The 21,612-nt window shown below is 45.4% G+C and overlaps 1 protein-coding gene across 32 annotated transcripts in view; it reads left to right on the forward strand.

Moving 5' to 3' along the window:
- MAPK8IP3 (mitogen-activated protein kinase 8 interacting protein 3) overlaps positions 1-18,741 on the forward strand; it is a 154,665-nt gene extending 135,924 nt beyond the window's left edge. For 29 of the 32 annotated variants that reach the window (XM_073362974.1, XM_073362975.1, XM_073362977.1 and 26 more), the window contains 9 exons: positions 158-238; positions 1,289-1,356; positions 2,858-3,006; positions 3,985-4,156; positions 4,292-4,405; positions 6,720-6,758; positions 14,357-14,536; positions 14,872-15,015; positions 15,651-18,741. In XM_073362974.1, coding sequence (XP_073219075.1) covers positions 158-238; positions 1,289-1,356; positions 2,858-3,006; positions 3,985-4,156; positions 4,292-4,405; positions 6,720-6,758; positions 14,357-14,536; positions 14,872-15,015; positions 15,651-15,772 — 1,069 coding nt within the window. In that variant the 3' untranslated portion in view covers positions 15,773-18,741. The remainder of the gene's footprint in view (positions 1-157; positions 239-1,288; positions 1,357-2,857; positions 3,007-3,984; positions 4,157-4,291; positions 4,406-6,719; positions 6,759-14,356; positions 14,537-14,871; positions 15,016-15,650) is intronic. The other 3 variants (XM_073362986.1, XM_073363005.1, XM_073363004.1) reach the window with 1 other exon arrangement.
- The last annotated feature ends 2,871 nt before the right edge of the window (positions 18,742-21,612 follow it).

The following is a 21,612-nucleotide window of genomic DNA, read 5'->3' on the forward strand; positions in this document are numbered from 1 at the left end:
TTCTGAGTCCCCAGTTCATCTTAGGCAGAGCAACTCACCCACACTTTGCAAATTCCTTTGATGCTAGAGTAAAAGACTCAAGCCCTACCCCACAGTTCAGCCTTTGTAGGTTTATTGGCCTTCCTGCTAACCATCGTTGTCTGCTCCTTTCTCCCAGGCTGTATGTGCACTCGGCAGTGTCCAACTGGAAGAAATGTCTGCATTCAATAAAGCTGAAGGATTCTGTGCTGAGCCTGGTGTAAGTTGGTGTACTGAGTTGGGAACTCTAAACCAGGGAATTTGTTATTTTTCTTGTCATTAGTTGGTTCTTTGCCTGGCCATCTTTTCATCACCCTGGTAGTGTTCTGTAAATCAGTAAAGGTCTGTGGGGAAGGGGTCTCAACCCACTCCCTGCTCACTGAACCATTTAAGCTTCAGAGGGTATTTCTATGCTGCACACTAAGCCCAGGTCTTAGGGACCCAGGCTTACAGATTCAGCGTTTCCAAGCCCATGCTTGAGCATCCACATGCATTTTAAATCTGGGTTTATAGTTGCTGGATCTGGTTCTCTCAGCTGTGCTAATGCATCCATTCTGCACTACAAAGACCTTCTGATTTGGGTCTGTGGCTAGACTTGCATCCACACTGAAAAATGACGGGGCTTGGACCTGAGTCATGCAGGACTTGGGCTCTGACCCACCCCCATGGCTGGGTCCTAGAACCCAGGTCCTGAGTGCTTGCTAACCTGAGTTAGGCTGATTTGTGTGTAGATGGAAGTGGGGCTTGGACTCAAACCTGAGTCAGAGCCCAGGCTTAGTGTGCAGTGTAGACATATCCACACTGAGCTACCTTCTTTCCCAGTTGCAGGCTTGTACCGAATATTGGAAATAAGTAAGCAGGGGTGGGGGGACAATAGCTCAATTCTCCTCTCACTCACTCTAGTGTAAATTAGAAATCCGTGGAGTTACATTATTGTAAAGCCAGTGAAAAGAAGAGGGGAAACTCAGCAGGGCATTGGTGAGCCCCCGGCTAGTTTAATAATGAAGGCATTAGTGCTACCAATAGAATAAAGAAGCTATGTGTGTGACTCTCACATGATGAATGTTGCCTGCAAGCGCTGGATTTAGCAGGAATAATGGCATGACCATATGTGTGATTTGTTTAGATACAGGAAATGATTTATAACCAAGAGAGTGGGAGAAGGAATCTCTCATTCGCCAAACCAAGCAGACCATTAAAACATCCGAATCCAGCAGCATTTCCTGTTATTGCCACCTTTTCATGAGCATTTTCTTCTCTATTATTTCAGGCATGTGAAAGGACGGGTTCTTGTTGCCCTGGCAGATGGAACATTAGCCATATTCCACCGAGGAGAAGGTAAGGATCAAAGCAGCAAAGATGAACTAGCCTGCTTCAAGACAGAAGCAGAGTCTCTGGAAATAAATTAAGCATTTCAGTGCTTCCTTCTGATTCAAGGTGGCAGGGTGCCAGATTGCTGGGGAATTAATATTTTCTTAAAATATATGGCTACTATAAAAGTATTACCCTCATCCTAATCATTACAGCTCCTCTTACTTCTGGGTTGTAATTCTTTATCCTGCTAGCTGCAGGCTGATTTTGCATCCCTAGAGATCATCTCTGTTACACTGCAGCTCCCAGCTGCATTCACACCTGAGAACTTTAGAGCAGTTTCCAGTTGTGACCAAAGTTCCCAGAGCAACACTTCTTTCTCAGTTACTCCTTGAATTCTCTGAGTGTAATCAAAGCAGTGGAGTCAGTACAACACACTAAAGTGGACAGGCTGCTGTTTGCATGGAAACCAATTTTGATTCAACCTCTGTTATGGTTGGTTAGGCAATGTGAACTTGGAGTTTAGGTCTGATCATTCATACATTCAGAACATTCATTTTAAAGATACAATAATCCTTCCTGACCTAGAAGTCATATGTCTTCAGAAGAAGCCTGATTGCTCTAGTAGTTGGAGCATAGGTCTAGGAGGTGAGAGATCTGGGTTCTGTCCCTGGCTGTGAGTGACTTTGGACAAATCATTTAAATATGCTTCAGCTTCTCTGTTTGTAAAATGGGGAGAATGATGCCCCTTACAGAGAAGAGTGATTCATTCAAACAAGCTTTGAGATAGTTCCATTGGATTTGCTTCCCCCCACCCCCCGCTGCCCCTTTTTTTGCTGTAGCTCATTAAAAAGCTTAGGGGAGTCTATTCACCTTCTCACAATAAGAATGGAGGTTTAAATAAGCCAGATTTTGGGAGTTTTAGCACCCAACCCCACATGCACTGCCATGTGCTTAGTGTGCACGAGGCTCTGACCCCAAGTAGTATTATCAATCTATGGCCTGTTAACAGATCTAAGGAAAATGACCTTTGGTGTGCATGTCCTATAATCCATGATCCTGCACTGCCAGTCTAACAGGATTTCACACACAATGATATGTACATTCAGAATCTCCACATTCTATTTTGATATAATAAACAACCTGTGATTCATTGTGTTGCTTATTATGTGAGTTTTCCTGTAGAAATTATTTTCATTTTTGGCAGCACAAAGGTTTCTGTAGTCTTCAGGTTATGACAGTTATGTATCAGGATTTCTCTCTTGTGTTTTCTCTTGTTCTAATGGTATGAATTGTATTTCTGAATAATTTATTCTTGGGGGTTCTTGGCCAGTCTTGTGCTCCTCCATGAATACTCAGAAAGCTAAGAATATTGATTACCTATGGCTGCTTTTAAATAACTAACACAGCTTTCATTTACAGGAAAGTATGAGACAGTCCCAGAATTAAATGGAAAAGAAAATGAGTGTTGTGCATAACATCTGATGAAGTATACAACACCCCTTCTAATGTCTTTGCTTCTCCCTAGATGGTCAATGGGATCTCAGCAACTATCACCTGATGGACCTGGGTCACACCCACCATTCCATCCGCTGCATGGCTGTTGTGTATGATAGAGTCTGGTGTGGCTATAAGAACAAAGTCCATGTCATCCAGCCCAAGACAATGCAGATTGAGGTGAGGAGGCTGTGTGTGCGTATGTGTGTGTGCGTGCGCATGTGTGTATGTGAAAGTGAGAGTAAAGATAAGTTGCTGGCTCCCGGTGTATTAATTTCTCTAGCTGCTCTTCTGCAGGGGAGTGAGGGAATGCAGAGCCTTTGTATCCTTGGTGCTGATCCATGTTGGTAGGGGAAGAACTGTAACTAGAGGTCATGTTACTCTAGAAATCTGCCAGAATAGCACTCCTGACACACTCCCTCATTCCTCCCCGTATGGAATCTTCAGATCACATCTCAGTTTAGCACTTCCTCTCATTTAACTGATGAGGCTGGACTGGGCGTCTGTACCCGGCCCTAGTGTGTATCACTTGGTAGGAAGTCAGACTCGTGCTTGGCCGCAGGCAGTATATAACTGCAAAATGGGCCGGTGTGGGCAGCAAGCTGTGGGGGTTCCACTTATTGAAGAGCAAGATGCTAGTTTAAAACCCATCTTGTTGAAATTGTGATTCGTTATAATGTAACAGGAGTAACAATGTCTGTAGGATGCAACTGCTATAAAAGGGGGACGAATACAAACAGTAAATCCACAACCAGTAAATTCACCTCACTCACCACCAGCAAGATCCTCATCCTTGTGCTTTTAAAAACTTGACTGAGAAGTGCTGGGAGATTCCTTTTGCATTGTTTGAAAAGTACCCTGAATAAGGCAAAATGGTTTCATTTCATTTCACTCTTTGGCATGAGCCATTTCATTAATGTCCTAATTCCAAAGCAGTCTATTAGAATATCTAAGACTGTAACAATTCTCTCTAGGGAGAGGAAACCAGAGGAACAGGCTGGCCAATCACACAGTTGATCTGAGGAGCTTCTGCATACTGTAGTGGAGGTTTCAGAGCTATCTCCTTAGTTTATGCCTCTGCCCCAGGAGTCTTGAAAGCCAACAAGTACCCCCAGCCCAGGTATGAACTCACGCTGCTCCCCCTATGTGGCCTTTCAGAAATCCTTCGATGCCCACCCACGCCGGGAGAGTCAGGTCCGGCAGCTGGCATGGATCGGAGATGGGGTGTGGGTTTCCATCCGCCTGGACTCCACACTGAGGCTGTATCATGCCCACACCCATCAGCACCTCCAGGATGTGGACATAGAGCCTTATGTCAGCAAGATGCTAGGTGAGAAGGCAGTGCCAGTCAGGAAATGGCCTGTTTGTTATTCTTGTGGGCACGGAGCATCAGTGTTTGTTAGGCAGCATTGCTCCAAGTGATACTGTCTTCACTGATCCTGCAATTCTCATTCATGCTTGGCAGGCACTGGAAAGCTGGGCTTCTCGTTCGTGCGAATCACAGCCCTGCTTATCGCTGGCAACCGCCTCTGGGTTGGGACAGGGAATGGTGTCGTCATCTCCATCCCACTGACTGAGAGTAGGTGATGTGCATCAGACATTCTTCTGTGTTTTCTTGATGTTCGCAACGCCTTTATTTGCTAATTGCGCTAGGAAGGAGTGGCTCTGGCTGACTAATGTATCTCCACCCTGATCCTGTGCATTTTGGTGCCACAACTGGAATTCTGGTCACAGCAGTGTTCAGGGAGAAAGGAGGGAGACTGGCAATAAAGATAGCTTAGTTTGGTTTTGCACCATGTTACAGAAATGCATGCCTCAGTCTAGAGCATTCTAGGACATTGTTATAGACAGCTCAGTGAAGACCTCATCTCAGTGTGCTGCTGCAGTCAAAAAAGCGAACAAGATGTTAGAATGCATAAGGAACAGGCTGTAGAATAATGCAGAAAAATGTACAACGCCATTATATAAATTTGTGGGACATCCTCCTCAAGAATATTTTGTGCATTACTGATCATCCCATCTCAAAATGGATATTACAGAATTAGAGAGGGTTCAGAGATGGGCGACAGGAATGATAAAGAATGGCATGGTGAATAATATGGAGGATATTATAATACTGTGTTCTAGAGTGGCTTGGTTTGTGGATTGATCTTTCTAATGAGGTAACCTCCATTCAGCTTGGAAGGACTGAGAGAAATAGGCAAACCCTATAGAATTAGGGAAAGTCTGAAATGTCATCTGCAATGTTCACATGTAGTGATGTTGTTTGAGGTTCCTCATTTTTCCTAATCTGACTGGGGAGCCCTGGATCTGGTCAGACACCATTCTAGTTATGGAATTAAGAATTCACTAGAAGTTAATTTGCCCCATGTAAAGATCAAATAGACATTTTGTTCCTGGCCCTTGCAGTCCAGTTGAAGCTGTTTCCTCCTCTGTGGAGCGGGATGTTGGCTCCATCTATACACAGGCTGCTGTTGAGCACATAGGCACCGACTCCATGGGTGCTCAGGGGCTGGAGTACCCACTGGGAAAAATTGGTGGGTGCTCTGCACCCACCAGCAGCCAAGCTCCCCGCCCCCCAGCTCATCTCACTTCTGCCTCCTCCCCTGAGCGTGCTGCGTCTCCACTTTTCCTCCCAGCGCTTGTTGCCACCAACAGCTGTTTCGCGGCATAAGCTCTGGGAGGGAGGAGGGAGAAGCGGGAACACGGCACGCTCAGGGGAGGAGACGGGGAAGTGGTGGGGCCGGGGCGGGGATTTAGGGAAGGGGTTGGAATAGGGGCAGGGAGGGGACGGATTTGGGGCGGGGACTTTGGGGAAGGGGTTGGAGTGGGGGCAGGAGGGGGCAGGGCAGGGGTGGAGTTGGGGCGGGGCCGGGGCGGGTCGAGCACACACCGGCACAAGCAGAAGCCGGTGCCTGTGGTTGAGCATGATTTTAAAGTGGCTGGCAACTGTTGACTGATTCTGAAAACATTTCATGATGCTGTAGATAGCTGAACTTCTCCCACTGCAGCATCTCCCAAGGCTGAGGATGCAGAAAGTTCATTACATCTAATCAGAAACTCAGTAAAAATCAGTATCTTAAGCCAACTCTATCCAGTAAAATGAGGAGACCCAGCAAGTGCTAACAGTCAAAACTCTAGATCTGGGAAGGAAGGGGCACTAGTTTAAACATTCAGTAATGCTACTCTTTGCCTGCCAATCCACATCTAACTCACTTTCCATTGTGGAAAGTTTTCTCCTAAGTGGACTTGAACGTACTAGAATTTGCAGTCAGAATAGCAGGGCTCCCTCTTCTTCCCGTGGTGCTGGCAGATAAAGGAATGCTAGATAGAGAATGTCTGTTTGTTTTATAGAAGGAGCAGCAAATCCACTGTAGTCCTACTGAACTGGAATTGTCCACTCCTGCTGCTATTGACACCAATAGCACTGACACTAGTCATCAATGAATTAGTCATTAAATCCAACTGTCTGTGATTGTAACCTCAGAATCCCAGTTCTGAGCCCGTATCGTAAGGCATGTCCCTTCTTGGGGATGCTGTCATAACTGTGAGTTCAAGTCAATTCACATTGTAAGCAAATTCCACTAGTCTCTGATACTTGTGTAGAAATGTGATTTTTGAAAATGCAGTAAGATTTCACTATGAAGCTGATTTTTTCTCTCCCCTCCCTGATGCTGCAGCGTGTTCTTTTTAGTTAAGAAAGAGGAGAGCAAGAGCAGTGTTTTCTTACAAAGCGACTCTGAATTGATAGCATCCATTGGTGCCTTCTGTAGATTTAAAAGTTTATGTTTCTCCTTCCTGCAGTTTCTCCCAATAATTGCCTTTTTCTTCTTTTCTCATCTGCCTGTTTGTTCCCATGTCCCTCTGTTTTTCCACTTCTTGCCTGTGCCTAGCCGTAGTCCTCCACCGAGGCCAACTCCTTGGGCTCCGGGGTAAGTCCAACACCACCTACCTTCCTTCTAGATTTCAGATGTCATTCCTTGTCTACCCATCGACCTTTCCAGTCATTTTCTCACCTCTTCGTTCATCCATTTATCTGTTCACCTCTCTCATTTTAAGTTGCAATCACTGAGAAGAGACCAGAGATAATATAAATAGCCTCATTCTCCCGGGGCTGAGAACATTTGAACCCTTCTTGGCAGCCATCCCATTTGTTTTATTGTGAAATTGAGTACTTTAATCTCTCCAATTAGTTTCATTGTTTGAGTGGCTCAGATTAACCAAACTGTTCACTTTGTAACCCTAGCAGTAGGGATCTGCTTAGCCAGATGTTCCCAGGCAGACAAGGATAGACTGTCCACTCAGTCTTGCAAGATTTTCTCTGAGCACCTTCATTTTCCAAAACAATTATGGGCTTTGCCACTGTGGGACCTCATAGCCAGAAATAATTGAGCAGGACTTTTAAAAGCATTAAAAATCATTTGAATGTATGCAAGTTAAGCCAGTGATCTTGAAAAAATCAAAAGTTGATGGTTCAAGGCTTAAGATGACCATCTGCAGGGGTCAGAAAGGAATCTTTTTCTCCCAGAAGCATAGCACAATTACCCAGGATCACGCTTCCCTTTGAAGCATTAGATACTGGCCACTGCTAGAGACAGAATATTGGGCTAGAAGGATTAATTGCCTGATATGACTGGTCCTATGTAACAATTAAATGATGCCAGCCAGTGTTCCCTCTAATTTTTTATGCCCATGTGCAGAATAAGGACTCCTCCCCCTCCCTCCCCCAAGCTCTCTTGCTGCAGCAGCTTGGGTGTAGAGGCACCTCTCCCCGGCTGCAGCAGATCCGTCAGGCCTGGGCCAGGCCGAGGGAGGGGCTCAGTTCCGTGCTGGGGCTGGAGGAGGGGTGCCTCTACCCCGGCCTCGGCAGGTTCAGGGCAGGTCCATGGTGGGGTCATCGGGGAGGGGCACCTCTCCCCGCAGCGGCAGTTCTGCGCTGGGGCTGATGGGGAGGGGCGCCTCTTTCCGCCGTGACAGGTCTGCGCTGGGGCCAGTGGGATGGGGCTCCTCTCCCGCTGCGGCCCTGAGCCCCTGCATGGAGCTTAATAGGCGGCCGCACAGCTTAGAGGGAACTTAGATGCCAGCCAATTGTACCTGCTCATAGCAAACCAAATCACAAAGATGCAGAAAGCCCTTACTGTTATGGTCTCTCTTTTTGACCAGCATTTATTCTTCCCTCCAGATATATTTGAGCCTGCTAGCTGTACATCTCCTCTGATTTCAGAATTATTTCTGCATCATTTAATAACTGAAATAGAACTCAGCCCAAAATGTATAACTCTATTGAAACAATAGGTCCCTGTGGTAGCAGGATCGAAATAGCAACCACCTTATGATAGAATTGTAGGACAGTAAGGGACCTTGGGTCATTTAGTCCAGTCCCCTGCACTCATGGTAGGACTAAGTATTATGTTTTAGTTCTTCCAAGTGACTGATCACAAATGGAAGCTTTGGATTCACTACAATGTCCCTCTTAAGATTGGTTTCAGAGTAACAGCCGTGTTAGTCTGTATTCGCAAAAAGAAAAGAAGTACTTGTGGCACCTTAGAGACTAACCAATTTATTTGAGCATGAGCTTTCGTGAGCTACAGCTCACTTCATCGGATGCATACCGTGGAAACTGCAGCAGACTTTATATACACACAGAGATCATAAAACAATACCTCCTCCCACCCCACTGTCCTGCTGGTAATAGCTTATGTAAAGTGATCATCAAGTTGGGCCATTTCCAGCACAAATCCAGGTTTTCTCACCCTCCACCCCCCCTACACACAAACTCACTCTCCTGCTGGTAATAGTCCATCCAAAGTGACAACTCTCTTCACAATGTGCATGATAATCAAGATGGGCCATTTCCTGCACAAATCCAGGTTTTCTCACCCCCTCACCCCCCTCCCAAAAACACACACACACAAACTCACTATCCTGCTGGTAATAGCTCATCCAAAGTGACCACTCTCCCTACTATGTGCATGATAATCAAGGTGGGCCATGTCCAGCACAAATCCAGGCTTTCTCACCCCACCCCACCCTTTTTTTTCCCCGGGGACACACACATACACAAACCAGCAGGAGAATGAGTTTGTGTGTGGGGGGGTGGAGGGTGAGAAAACCTGGATTTGTGCTGGAAATGGCCCAACTTGATGATCACTTTAGATAAGCTATTACTAGCAGGACAGTGGGGTGGGAGGAGGTATTGTTTTATGATCTCTGTGTGTATATAAAGTCTGCTGCAGTTTCCACGGTATGCATCCGATGAAGTGAGCTGTAGCTCACGAAAGCTCATGCTCAAATAAATTGGTTAGTCTCTAAGGTGCCACAAGTACTCCTTTTCTCCTCTTAAGATTAAACTAGCTAGGGTCATAAAGGGTAACAAGAAAACACTTTACAAATACATTAGAGGGAAGAGGAAGACCAAGAACAGGGTAGGTCCATTACTCAATGAGGAGGAAAAGACAATAACAGAAAATGCAGCAATGGCTGAAGTGTTAAATGCCTTTTTTTGTTTCTGCTTTCACCAAAAAAGTTAGCAGTGATTGGACAACTAACATAGTGAACATAGTGTAAATGGGCTAAGATCTGAGGCTACAATAGGGAAATAACAAGTTAATAATTACTTGGACAACTTAGAAATCTTCAAGTCAGCAGGGGCTGATGAAATACTTCCTAGAATACTTAAAGGACTGTCTGAAGAGATCTCTGATCCATTAGCAATTATCTTTGAGAACTCATGGAGGACTGGACAGATCCCAGAGGACTAGAAAAGTGCAAATATAGTACCTGTCTATAAAAAGAGGACTAAGGACAACCCAGAGAATTATAGACCAGTCAGCTTTACTTTTGTACCCAGAAAGATAATGGAGCAAATAATCAAACGATCAATTTGTAAGCACCTAGAAGGTGATAAGGCGATAAGTAAGAGGCAACATGGATTTGTCAAGAACACATCATGTCAAACCAACCTGATAACCTTCTTTAATAGGGTTAAAGTCTTGTGGATGGGGCAAGCAGTAGATGTGATATATCTTGACTTGAATAAATCTTTTGACATTGTCTCACATGACCTGTCTCATAGGGAAATATAGCCTAGATGAACTGCTATAAGGTGGGTGCACAACTGGTTGGAAAATGGTACTCTGTACATTGAGAGTAGTTATCAATGGTTCACAGTCAAGCTGGAAGGGCATATTGAGTGGTGTCCCGCAGGGATCTGTCCTGGTCCAGTTCTATTCAATATCTTCATAAATGATTTGCATAATGGCATAGAGAGTACACTTACAAGGTTTGTGGACGATACCAAGCTGGGAGTGGTTGCAAGTACAAGATTAGAAATGAAAATGATTTTGACAAACTGGAAAAATGGTCTGAAATAAACAGAATGAAATTCAGTAAGGACAGATGCAAAGTATTCCACATATAAAATGGTAAATGACTGTCTAGGAAGGAGAACTGCAGAAAGGGATCTGGGGGTCAAAGTGGATCACAAATGAAATATGAGTCAACAGTGTAACACAAAAAAAGCAAACATCATTCTGGGATGTATTAGCAGGACACAAGAAGTCAGTCTTCTGCTCTACTCGGCACTGATAAGGCCTCAGCTGGAGTATTGTGTCCAGTTCTGGGCACCACATTTCAGGAAAGATGTGAACAAATTGGAGAAAGTCCAAAGGAGAGCAACAAAATTGATTAAAGGTTTAGAAAACATGACCTGTGAGGAAAGATTGAAAAAACTTGGTTTGTTTAGTTTGGAGAAGAGAAGATTGGTGGGGCATGAGAACAGTCTTCAAGCACAGAAAACGTTGTTACAGAGAGAAGGTTGATAGATTGTTCTCTTTAACCACTGACAACAGGACAAGAAGAAATGGGCTCAAATTGCAGCGAGGGTGTGTAACTTTGCCTCCGGGGGTCACAACTGAGAATATCAAATTCAGGACAAACTGCTGAGAAATATGGCAGACACACCCCAAAACTGGTAGTTATTCTCCCATAGGATACACCAAACCAGCAACAAACGTAAACTTCTGTTTCATCACACTGGCTAACAAGAAGTCAGAAAAGCAGTCTCCTTAGGCATGCCAATCCTTATAGCACCACCAAAAACACTAGACTTAATGATGAGTGGTTATTTAAAAGCAATTTAATCAAACAAAAGGGTTCTTCTGATCCCAAAGGACCAGCCACGTACCCAGGTGAACATACAACAGAGATCTTACCCAATAATCACGCTGTTGCCAATCCTTTAGTAACTAAAATCTAAAGGTTTATTTATAAAAAGAAAGAAAGGTGTCACGGAGTCACTGGGCGATGCTCTGGAACTACTCTGAGGCCAGTCAGGACTCTGGGGAAGCCGCCTCCTCTCTCTGAGCACACTGTCACCAGGGCAAGAAGCTTACACAGCTTCATCTTTTCTGGGTCTGACCTCAGAGCATTCAGCATCCCTTTCCACACCGTGCGCTTTCCACAGTGAGTCCGCCCATGTGGGGCTCCTGGGGAAGCCAGAGGGCCCTGCATTCCAACTCTGCAGTCAGATGTGACTCTCAGCCAGCGAAAACAGAAGGTTTATTAGTCGACAGGAACACAGCGTAGAACAGAACTTGTTATCACAGAAATCAGTGACTTTCAGCCAAGTCCATCTTGCGGGAATCCTGGGCCAGATGCCCTGGACTCCCCCTCTTCCAGTCCCCCACAGCAGACAGCCCAGCTTCCAGTGACCCGAGCCCCAACATGCCCGTTGCTCCTCCTCCTGGTCTGTCCTGCTTCCCGGGCAAAAGGTGTCACCTCGTCGCATCCCCCTCTTGGTTTGGCCATGGCCTACATGCAGACAGCTGGGCAGCCTCACCTGCCCCAAGGACCTCAGCGAAAATCACACACCCAATTCCCATCACCTAACCATTGGTGCAGTACACAGGGAAACTGAGGCATGTGCAGTATTAGTATAGGACAGTAAGACTCACATGCAACATAAAATGAATAAACCCCACTTTGTCACAAAAGGTGAGAGTTAAAATTGGTTAAAGGAATCAAGTATATACAATAAGTGCAAAGTTCTTGGATCAGGCTTGTAGCAGTGATGGAATAAACTGCTGGCTTGTTAAGTCTCTGGTTGCCTCCAAGTCATTGGAAGGTCCTCAGTCCCTTAATTAGAATGCTCCCATTAAGTTCATAGTCCAGAGGTTTGAACAGGAAAGAGGCAAAATGGAGATGTTTCCAGGGCCTTTTATAGCTTCTTCCAATTGAAGGGAAACCTATTGTTCTCACTGTGGAAAATTAAAGGTAACAAGATGGTGTTTTGGAGTCACATGGGCAAGTCACATGTCCATGCATGCTTTGCTTAGTCACAGAAGAAGCCATTACCTATACTCCAGATAGAATGTTCACAGGAAAGTCCATTAAGTGTAGATAGGCATCTCCCTTGTCCATTGTGAGTTAAGTCCCCCTTGATGAGCCATTTAACTCAAATAGTCCTTCACAAGGTGCTGGCTAAACACCTTGTTGGAGTTTCCACATGAGCAAACATTTGAAATACAGATACATCGTTAATATTTATAACTTCAGATACAAAAATGATACATGCATACACAGCATAATCATATTCAGCAAATCATACCCTTTCTGTTGACACCTTATTTGACACACTTTGCATAACATTTGTTGCAATTATATAACAGTCGTAGCAACAATGATCTACACGGTCATATTTGAATCAGATAACATCACAGGGAGATTTAGATTAGACATTAGGAAAAACTTACTAACTGTCAGGGTGGTTAAGCACTGGAATAACTTGCCTAGGGAGGTTGTGGAGTCTCTGTCATTGGAGATGTTAGACAAAGAGCAGGTTAGACAAATGCCTATTGGGGTGGTCTAGATAATACTTAGTCCTGTGTCAGTGCAGGGAACTGGACTAGATAACATATCGAGGTCCCTTCCGGTCCTGTATTTCTAAAATTTCTACTGGCCTGGGTGTGCGTGCGGGGGAAGGAGTCTCCCTCCTTGAGTAATGAGTTCTAGTCTGTTTTCACTGGTGAACGGAGGAGTTCATTTCTTCAGAGCCTGATCCTCCAAGGTGTTGAGCATCCTTGTATAAGTTGTATAAGTTGTATAAGTAGGGGCATAGCGAGCAGATCGAGGGACGTGATCGTTCCCCTCTATTCGACATTGGTGAGGCCTCATCTGGAGTACTGTGTCCAGTTTTGGGCCCCACACTTCAAGAAGGATGAGGATAAATTGGAGAGAGTCCAGCGAAGGACAACAAAAATGATTAGGGGACTGGAACACATGAGTTATGAGGAGAGGCTGAGGGAGCTGGGATTGTTTAGCCTGCAGAAGAGAAGAATGAGGGGGGATTTGATAGCTGCTTTCAACTACCTGAAAGGGGGTTCCAAAGAGGATGGCTCTAGACTGTTCTCAATGGTAGCAGATGACAGAACGAGGAGTAATGGTCTCAAGTTGCAGTGGGGGAGGTTTAGATTGGATATTAGGAAAAACTTTTTCACTAAGAGGGTGGTGAAACACTGGAATGCGTTACCTAGGGAGGTGGTAGAATCTCCTTCCTTAGAGGTTTTTAAGGTCAGGCTTGACAAAGCCCTGGCTGGGATGATTTAACTGGGAATTGGTCCTGCTTTGAGCAAGGGGTTGGACTAGATGACCTTCTGGGGTCCCTTCCAACCCTGATATTCTATGATTCTATGATCCTTAGCTCTCATTGAAGTCCATGGGAGCCAAGGATGGTCAGAATCTCTGAGGAGTTCTTGAGTGGCCAGATAGTTGAACTCAAGGTATGAGGTCTTAGGCTGGTGGCAGAATTGTGCTTGTATTAGGAAAGGAACTCTGCTCCATTTGACTCGACAAGCCCAAATGCTATTGGGATTGAGAGTGCCTTCTCTAATGCTGCAGAGGCTGTATTGCCAGCCTGAGCACTGACAGATTAGCATGAGTCCTTGACTTGACTTTCAAACTGAGCAACTTCACCAACCTGAGAAACAGCCACTACTTTCCAGGTGCATGAAGGCCAAGAATCCTAACCCTTTCATCAGGACAGCAAACTGTGCCCATCTACGTACCATGACTGGTCACTGGGGCAGAAGGCTGATGCTCTGACTCTGCAGACACTGACTCAGCCAGCCTGAGTTCAGAAGAATGGATATTGTGGCTCTAGAAGGCCTTTATTGAGATGCCCTGGACATCCTTACTCCAGCATGTGTAGGGCTGGGATTACTCTTCCAACCAACCCCTAGAGAGGAGCATTTCCCTATTACCCGTTTTATAAGAAGCACAGTTTATTAGCAACAGTGGATATGACTGTGCCTCTTTGCCAGTAGAGAGAGAGGGCCTAGATAATCTAGTAGGGTCTCCTCCATGATGCACGAATGATGGCATTAAAGAGGACCTTTAATGGGCCTCTGCACCTTTAAAGCTTTTCCTACGTGACTCTTGGTTTGTGTTTTTCTTACATACTTCTCACTCTGACTGATGGTCCATAAATGGGAACAAAGCTACTACTTGGGGTTTTTCTCCTCCCTGTCTTCAGCCAATAAGACCTCCCCAACATCAGGAGAGGGAAATCGCCCTGGCGGAATCATTCACGTGTACGGTGATGACAGCAGTGACAAATCTGCCAGCAGTTTCATCCCCTACTGCTCCATGGCTCAGGCACAGCTCTGTTTCCATGGCCACCGTGATGCAGTCAAGTTCTTTGTCTCTGTTCCTGGTAAGGTGACCAAGGCACTTCCTCATGAGGATTCTTGCATTTACATTCTTCTATTTGGCCATCTTATCCCCTAAGACATCTGTGGGCTTTGCCCCTCCAGGGGAGGCTGAGCTGCCCACTATAGAATGCTGTGGATGACACTGCACCTTTTGTAGCTCTGTAGGGATCAGTTATCCCTTTTAAGGTCCTTTGGTTTTTGTGTCTGAGTTGGAATAAAATCCAGTTTTGCAGCAGCAGGGACTGGATTGGCAGGGCAATCACCTAAATTTGTGCCCTTTAGCTGAGCATTCTGGGAGTGTGGCAGAGGTGCTGACAGGAGACCCTTGCTCTTTCAGGTAACGTTCTCGCAACCCTGAATGGGAGTGTGTTAGACAGTCCTTCTGAGAACCCCAGCACAGCAGCCACTGAGACTGAGGGGCAGAAACTGAAAAATGTCCTGGTGCTGAGTGGAGGAGAAGGGTACATCGATTTCCGGATTGGTGAGCTCCTACTTTTGGGAAGGGGTGAGGTGGGAATGGTTGTGGGTAATACATGGACCAATGGGATTAGAGATGAAACTGTGTTGTTACGTAGTGAGTTCAGAAGATGATTTCCACTTGTCATGTCTCCTGCTTTAGAGGAAGCACTTGGGCATTTTCCTCTACTGTTACCCACACTTTTCCAGGGCATGTGGTTGGCTTGACCCCATCTGTCCCAACTGGCTGTCTCTACCCCTGTCCCCAGATCAATCCCCATAGACAGTCATCAGAAAAATACTACAGCATTTTCTACTAACAGCCCAAGTGCTGCAGCCTTTGAACTGTTGTGTTTTGGAGCATACCTGTTGTTGTAAGGATGGGCTCCTCCAGGAGAGTGGGGGGACTGGTCAGTACATGAAATCAGAGATATTGGAGGGCCATGTTTTTGTCTCTTTATGAAGATCTGTTTTTTCCCCTCCTAACCAGTCTTTCTGTGTACAAGTGTCCCATCATTACACCTGTCCTCGGGCAGTGAAAGAAGAGCTCAGTTAATGGTGCCCTTGATTTTTTCTAAGTAACATGAGCCTTTTGTGAGGGGCAATAATGCTTTGGATCTCCCTTCCCGCTCATCTTTACTGTTTGTATTCTCTCTGCAGGGGATGGAGAAGATGATGAGACAGAGGAGAATGCTGAAGATACTGCCCAAGTGAAGCCAGTGCTTTCCAAGGCTGAGAGGAGCCATATTATCGTCTGGCAAGTCTCATACATCCCTGAATGAGATTCTCTCTTTTCCTGACAACATATCTCTCCCTCCTCCCGTCTGAATGCCAAGATGTACATACAGAACACCTGCATTACACCTACTGCTGGAAACTGAACCCCAGACAACTGCAACAGCTCCTGCATCGGATGGTGACCCCCATTCTAACCTCTGAACTTGTAGCTTTCATTTTGGGCCCGTGTGCTTTGAGTGGTTGGATTACTGTTCTCCTTCTGAAGCTGGTGTCTACAAGGGGGGAAAAAAGACAGAGAATCTTCAGAGTGAAGCCCGGAGTTGGGAATTGTGCAAATAACTCTCTCCAAGAAGTATGAGACAGAAGCCTGTCTTGGAAGGTTTAGCCCAGGTTGTCAGGAAGGTTGCCTCACTGCCACCTGCATGAGAAGCCGTGCATCACCCTCATGTCCTCCAATGAAACGAGGCTAATGAATCACAACAGCCCAAAGAAAATCTTTATCCAGTTCACCAGGTGGAATTCTCATCCCATCCCCTCTGCATAGATTGTCCCCAAGCACTGAATCTTATCCCAGGATCTGAGAGCAGGCAGCACCAGGTTAAACCAGAAGTCTACAGAGAAGAGAGAACAGAGGTTTCAGGAAGCACTTCAGCTATTTGGCAATAGCGGGCCAACGGTCTCATGAAAAGGGGTAGAGTGTGGAACACATGCTAAAAACAGAAAGCCCTCCCTACTCTGCTATTATTTTTTGGCCAGTTGGTAACATTAAGTAGTGCTGAGTGAGCGTGAAATCAGGGAGGACTGTTTGCTTGGTAGAGTCAGAGGCAAAAAAGGGTGTTTGGTGTCAGGCCAGAGAGTGCTTGGACACTGCTGCCATGAAAGTTTGCTGGGATCTGGTTGATTAGCAGAAGGAAGAGCCAGCACTATTTTGTCTATGTGGTATTTTTGGAAGGGGAGGTAAAAAATGCTTTGTTTCATTATTTTTACAAGCCTTAAAAATTTCAAGAGACAAGCTGTTATTTAGTGATAGTTGGTTTTAAAGAGTAGCCGGTGACATGGCTTCTGTGTTAACCCAGCAAGGTTTTATTGACTCATGAAGATGCATTCCCATCCTGGTGCTGATTTTCTGCAGGGAGAAATGCTCTCCTCTCAAAACAGAAGAGTGTTGGGGAAAAGAAAAGGCAGGATGTTGATTTTGTCTCACTTTCTCCCAATACGTAACAGCAACCCAGTGAGAATGCAAGTTCAGGTGTGTGTATCCTAAGCCATGGCACTCAGATAGGAGGGCGCTTTGGGGTTAGCACATCACTACGGCGGGATTTGTGTTTCATGGTTGTTCTCCTGCAGTTAAATCAGTCTATAAAAAGCTGGAAAGGGGACCTTAGCTCCATCCTATGCACATATCTCAAGTTTTTTTACCTCACTCCTGCTTCTGACCCATTGGTTAAAAGACCTGATGCCACAGTTTGCCTCCTGGCTCCTCACTGTTCTGGCCTTTTAAATCCTTGAGCACATGTGCACTGCCTCACTTGCTGGTTTTCTGGCTCAGTCAGTGTCTTTGTACTCTAGGATCCCAGATGACCTAGTGTACCCATGTCTATCTGCAGAACTTATCTCCCTCGTTACTGTAATATCTGAGTGCCTCACAATATGTAATGGATTTATCCCTCACATCAACCCTGTGAGGGAGGGAAGGGTTTTGCAGGTAGGGATCTGAAGAACAGAAAGACTGACTTGCTCAAGGTCACACAGAAAGTCTGTGGCAGAGCTGGTCTTCTGAATCCCTAGCTAGTGTCAACTCCCCTATGTGGATGCTGCTGGTATGAACTAAAGGGTTCCTAGTTGCATTAATGTAATCCTATTTGAGGACTATTCGTTAATGTGAACTTTTACTTCACGACTGCAGCATCCACACAGGGGAGTTAGTGCACTGCTATTGATACCCCCATAGTCCAAAATGCAGGGCAGTGAAGACAAATCCCTACTTTCTCTTTAGCAGTAGCAATGCTGCCATTGCTTTCGGGGTTTGGATTGTGCATGCGCAGCTGAGAGATAAATATTAGCCACACATCAGAGTGCTGGAAAGGCAACAGCACGTATCTAGAGAACAGAGGCCCCAACAGCCTATTTAGGGGGAGACAGAGCCTTGGCGGTGCATTGCATTGGCTACGATCAGTGTTACATTACATAGGCACTCGTACTACTCTCTGAAGACAGAGGTCAGGAGAGGATTTGAATCAAGTCCTCCAGCTGTGTACCTCTGTAAAGGGATTCCAGAGACCGTGTGACATTTCTGAATGAGTCAGGCTTTCATTCTGCTGTGGCATATTCCAGAATTGCTTTCTGGTAAGATAAGTCACTTAGGGCTTTAGACAGCAAATAATTCACAACTTTTGTTAATTAGTGTAAATTAAATTTCAGTATTTGAGCTGATTTTTAAAAAAATGTAATTGACCCCAATTATTTAGTTTAATGAAATATGCCATGTGATAATTATGAAACATGGTGTGAGATTTTTACCTGTTACAGTTTATGTTCTATATTTGTTTTATCAAAGTGACAGTACTTGGTCCTCTGTCTCCCACTGAAATTTCATGGCTACTTAAGAAAATAGGTTCCAGACCTCCTTATCTCAGCAGGTTCATTTGCAGTTTGAAGCAGATTTTCTTTCAAGAGAAGCACACTTTCAAAAAGGGGCCAGTGACAGCTAAGTGAAGAGCCACTGCTGTCATGTTCCTATCATCCTCATTCGGTGACTACAGAGCAGCAAGGTGAAAGCTGATTGGCTTAAATACACTTCCCTATCATATCTCCACTGTGATGTATGTAAAGTACCTTGTATGTTATAAAAGGATTTTAAAAAGTGTCTTAAGGCCTGTAAACTCCGCTGTTTGGTCTGAAGATGGCATTCTGTAAAGAGACTGCTGTATGAATACTTTCCCATGCTTTGTCCCTTATGCTATCAAACAAGTGAACCATATCTGTTCTGTATGTAATAAATGTGTTAACATCAGCAATGGAAACGTGTATTCATTGCGTGTACAGATACTGGGATTTCTGATCAGTCTGTGACAATGGGTTGATTATTGTAATAGTTGCTCAGGCAGTATCTCAAATTCTCAAACTTTAACATTATACTACACGTCATTCAATGAGTCAGATTGCAGGATGCTAGTTTTGCAATCCCCACAACTTCAGAGCTGGTGCTCTGCAGCAGTAGCTTCCTTGCAATTTCATAAGTGCTGTGCCAAAGGTGTGGAACACGCAGCTGTTATGGTGCAAGTGTCAGCACATAGAGTGATTCAAACCACAAACGTTGTCGTGAGGAGACACAGTGACAGAGGGGCCTGACACTTAACAAATGTTAACTTTAAATGGATTACATGTTAATGGAATTCTCTTCCCATATGGGAAGAGTCTTGGCAAAAATCAACTGTCTATGCAGGCACTCCTCCATGAAGCTGGGTGCATCGTGCTTGCTTGTTCAATTGTTTGAAAAGACACTTATTTGTCTAAGTTAATAGCTCCATCCTGAAATCTGAGGGACTTGGGTGCCCTAATGGAGAAAAAGGCAATAAAATAGGAAACTAGATAAAAGTCCTGTGAACAAGGCTATGAATACATGATTTGCCAACTATACAGTATCAGCCATTAAAATTAATGGCATCAAATGCTCCCTTGTAATTAGCCTGCTAAATAACTTGTGTCTTTACAAATGGTGGCTACTTCATTATAAGCAGTGTCTTGGGTCTTGTGACAAAATGGACAATGTTGGTATGGTGGGTCCCGTGCTTTCCTTGGCTGGGTGGGGGCTGGGACACTACCCCTTGCCCCTGCTCTTGGGGCACCGAGAGTCCTGCTAGTGGCCTGGGAAGGTGGTAGAGGAGGGAAGCAGGGAAAAGGTCTGGGTTTGCACCTCACTCTGAGCCCTAGCCCCTCTCAACCCCTGCGGGTTTCTTACCCTCTTCCCCCTTGGGTAGGGTTACCCTCGGTCCTTGATGCTGGAGCAGGGTCTCCCTTCCTCTGGTCTTTCATTTCTTAACAACACACTTCCAAACTCCAGTCCTCTCTCCTTCCTCGCTCCACACTGTCTACTTAAAGCAGGGGGGTTTTATTAGGTTCCTGACAGGGCCTTAATTAGCCTCGGGCTTCTATATCTCCCCTCTACCAGTCTCCCACTTTTCCCTGGCCCTGCTGTATCACAGTCTCTAGAGCATGAAAGCAAAATACCAACTGCCAGCAGATATCAGTGTCACGGTAATGGTCCTCACTTGGGGTCTGGTTGGGGAGGATGGCCTAGTGGTCATGGCCCCCTGAGTGCCAAGGGGATTGTGGGGAGGAGAGCCCGGGCCCTCCCATTCCACCAGGCTCCCACCCAGGGCCCTTTGGACTACCAGTAGTCTGGTAACCAAGGCTGCCCTCCCTGGGCCTCTTCCTCTTGTTCCCACCCTGCAGTCAGCTTAGTCCAAGGCTTTCCCCTGGTGGGGAAGTCCAAATCAAAATAAATCGAGGGGGATTTCCAAGGTCCACAGGATCCTTCCCTCTCTGGATGTCTCTGAAGTGGATCCTCCCTTCCCTTAGAGACGGTCCCTTTGGGCAACTGTGTCAGAGTCAGTTAGGCTTCCCTCTGCTGTGTGATGCTGGAGCTGTGGATTGTAGGTCTGTTCACCTCCAGTTCTGCCCCCAAATGAGCTAATTGCCTGCCTTTTAATTCTTCCAGCAGCTGGAGCATTTGCTGGAGGTGTGGCAAAGCGGGGATGGCTGAGCCCAAAATAATCCATTAATCCCTTGTTGCCCAGTGTGGGGTTTGTACACCCCATCACATGAAAGAAAATGTAAGACACTCAGCACATGAAGCTTTAAGATTGAGTTAAGTATAACAATCAAATCAGTTCCCTGAACTCCCCCATTCTGAGCTTAACCCCACCTTACCCCAGCAGTTTGAATAAGCTCCCTAGCCAGCCACAGTCCTCCCAGTTGTGTACAGCTTTGTCCCTCTGGTGAAATAACTAAGGAAAGGGCAGGATGTTTTCAAATTTTATTACAAAAAAAGCAACTGGACAACCATTATAAAAAACAGTTATATATTTATAGATGTAAACGATGAGAGCTGCAGCTGAAGGGGCTAGAGATAAGCAGCATGCTTTAACCCAGCAGCATAGTGCCATATAGGTGCCGTGGAAAGGATCTTTGTTCACCAGTCAGTGCTTCAAAACAGCTTTGTTTATCTTAAAATGGTCATTGGTAATATGCCCTCACACAACCCCTTTGCACTGGCATTGCAGTCAGCATGCCAGCTAGAGAGCCTGGTTGAGTTTATTGCCTCCACTCACATGGTGTGGGACGCATTCCCAACAGCTGTGGAACTAACTGCTGACTGAAGACACAGGTTTTTATGAATGGAGGAAAACAAATTAAAAGAAAGAGCACATCCCATCAGCTGGTGTGCTTGTACTGAAAGGGCTGCCAAGCCTGTCTCAAAAGATGAGGCTGTGTTATACACATTTTTCCCACCCCAGACAGCAACAATTTGCGTGAGGAAACAAAGGGGTGATTGGCAGTGACTGAAAGATGGTCTGAAACTAGGTCTCAGTCCTAGTTTGCACTACCTGCTGCCTAGCTTAGCAGAATTTTGTGAGGTACTAGCCCCATTGTCAAGTAGTGTTTTCATTTCATTGAGCTCTGAAAGTCAAGGCCAGAATTGGCAAGGAAACAGTCTCCCTCCAAAAAGAAAAGGAGTACTTGTGGCACCTTAGAGACTAACAAATGCCACAAGTACTCCTTTTCTTTTTGCGAATACAGACTAACATGGCTCCTACTCTGAAACCAGTCTCCCTCCAAGTATATCCCTCGCATTTTCAAAGCACATTCAAGTCAGTTAACG

The sequence above is a fragment of the Lepidochelys kempii genome, chromosome 10 (genome assembly GCF_965140265.1).
Source record: "Lepidochelys kempii isolate rLepKem1 chromosome 10, rLepKem1.hap2, whole genome shotgun sequence".
NCBI lineage: Eukaryota > Metazoa > Chordata > Testudines > Cheloniidae > Lepidochelys > Lepidochelys kempii.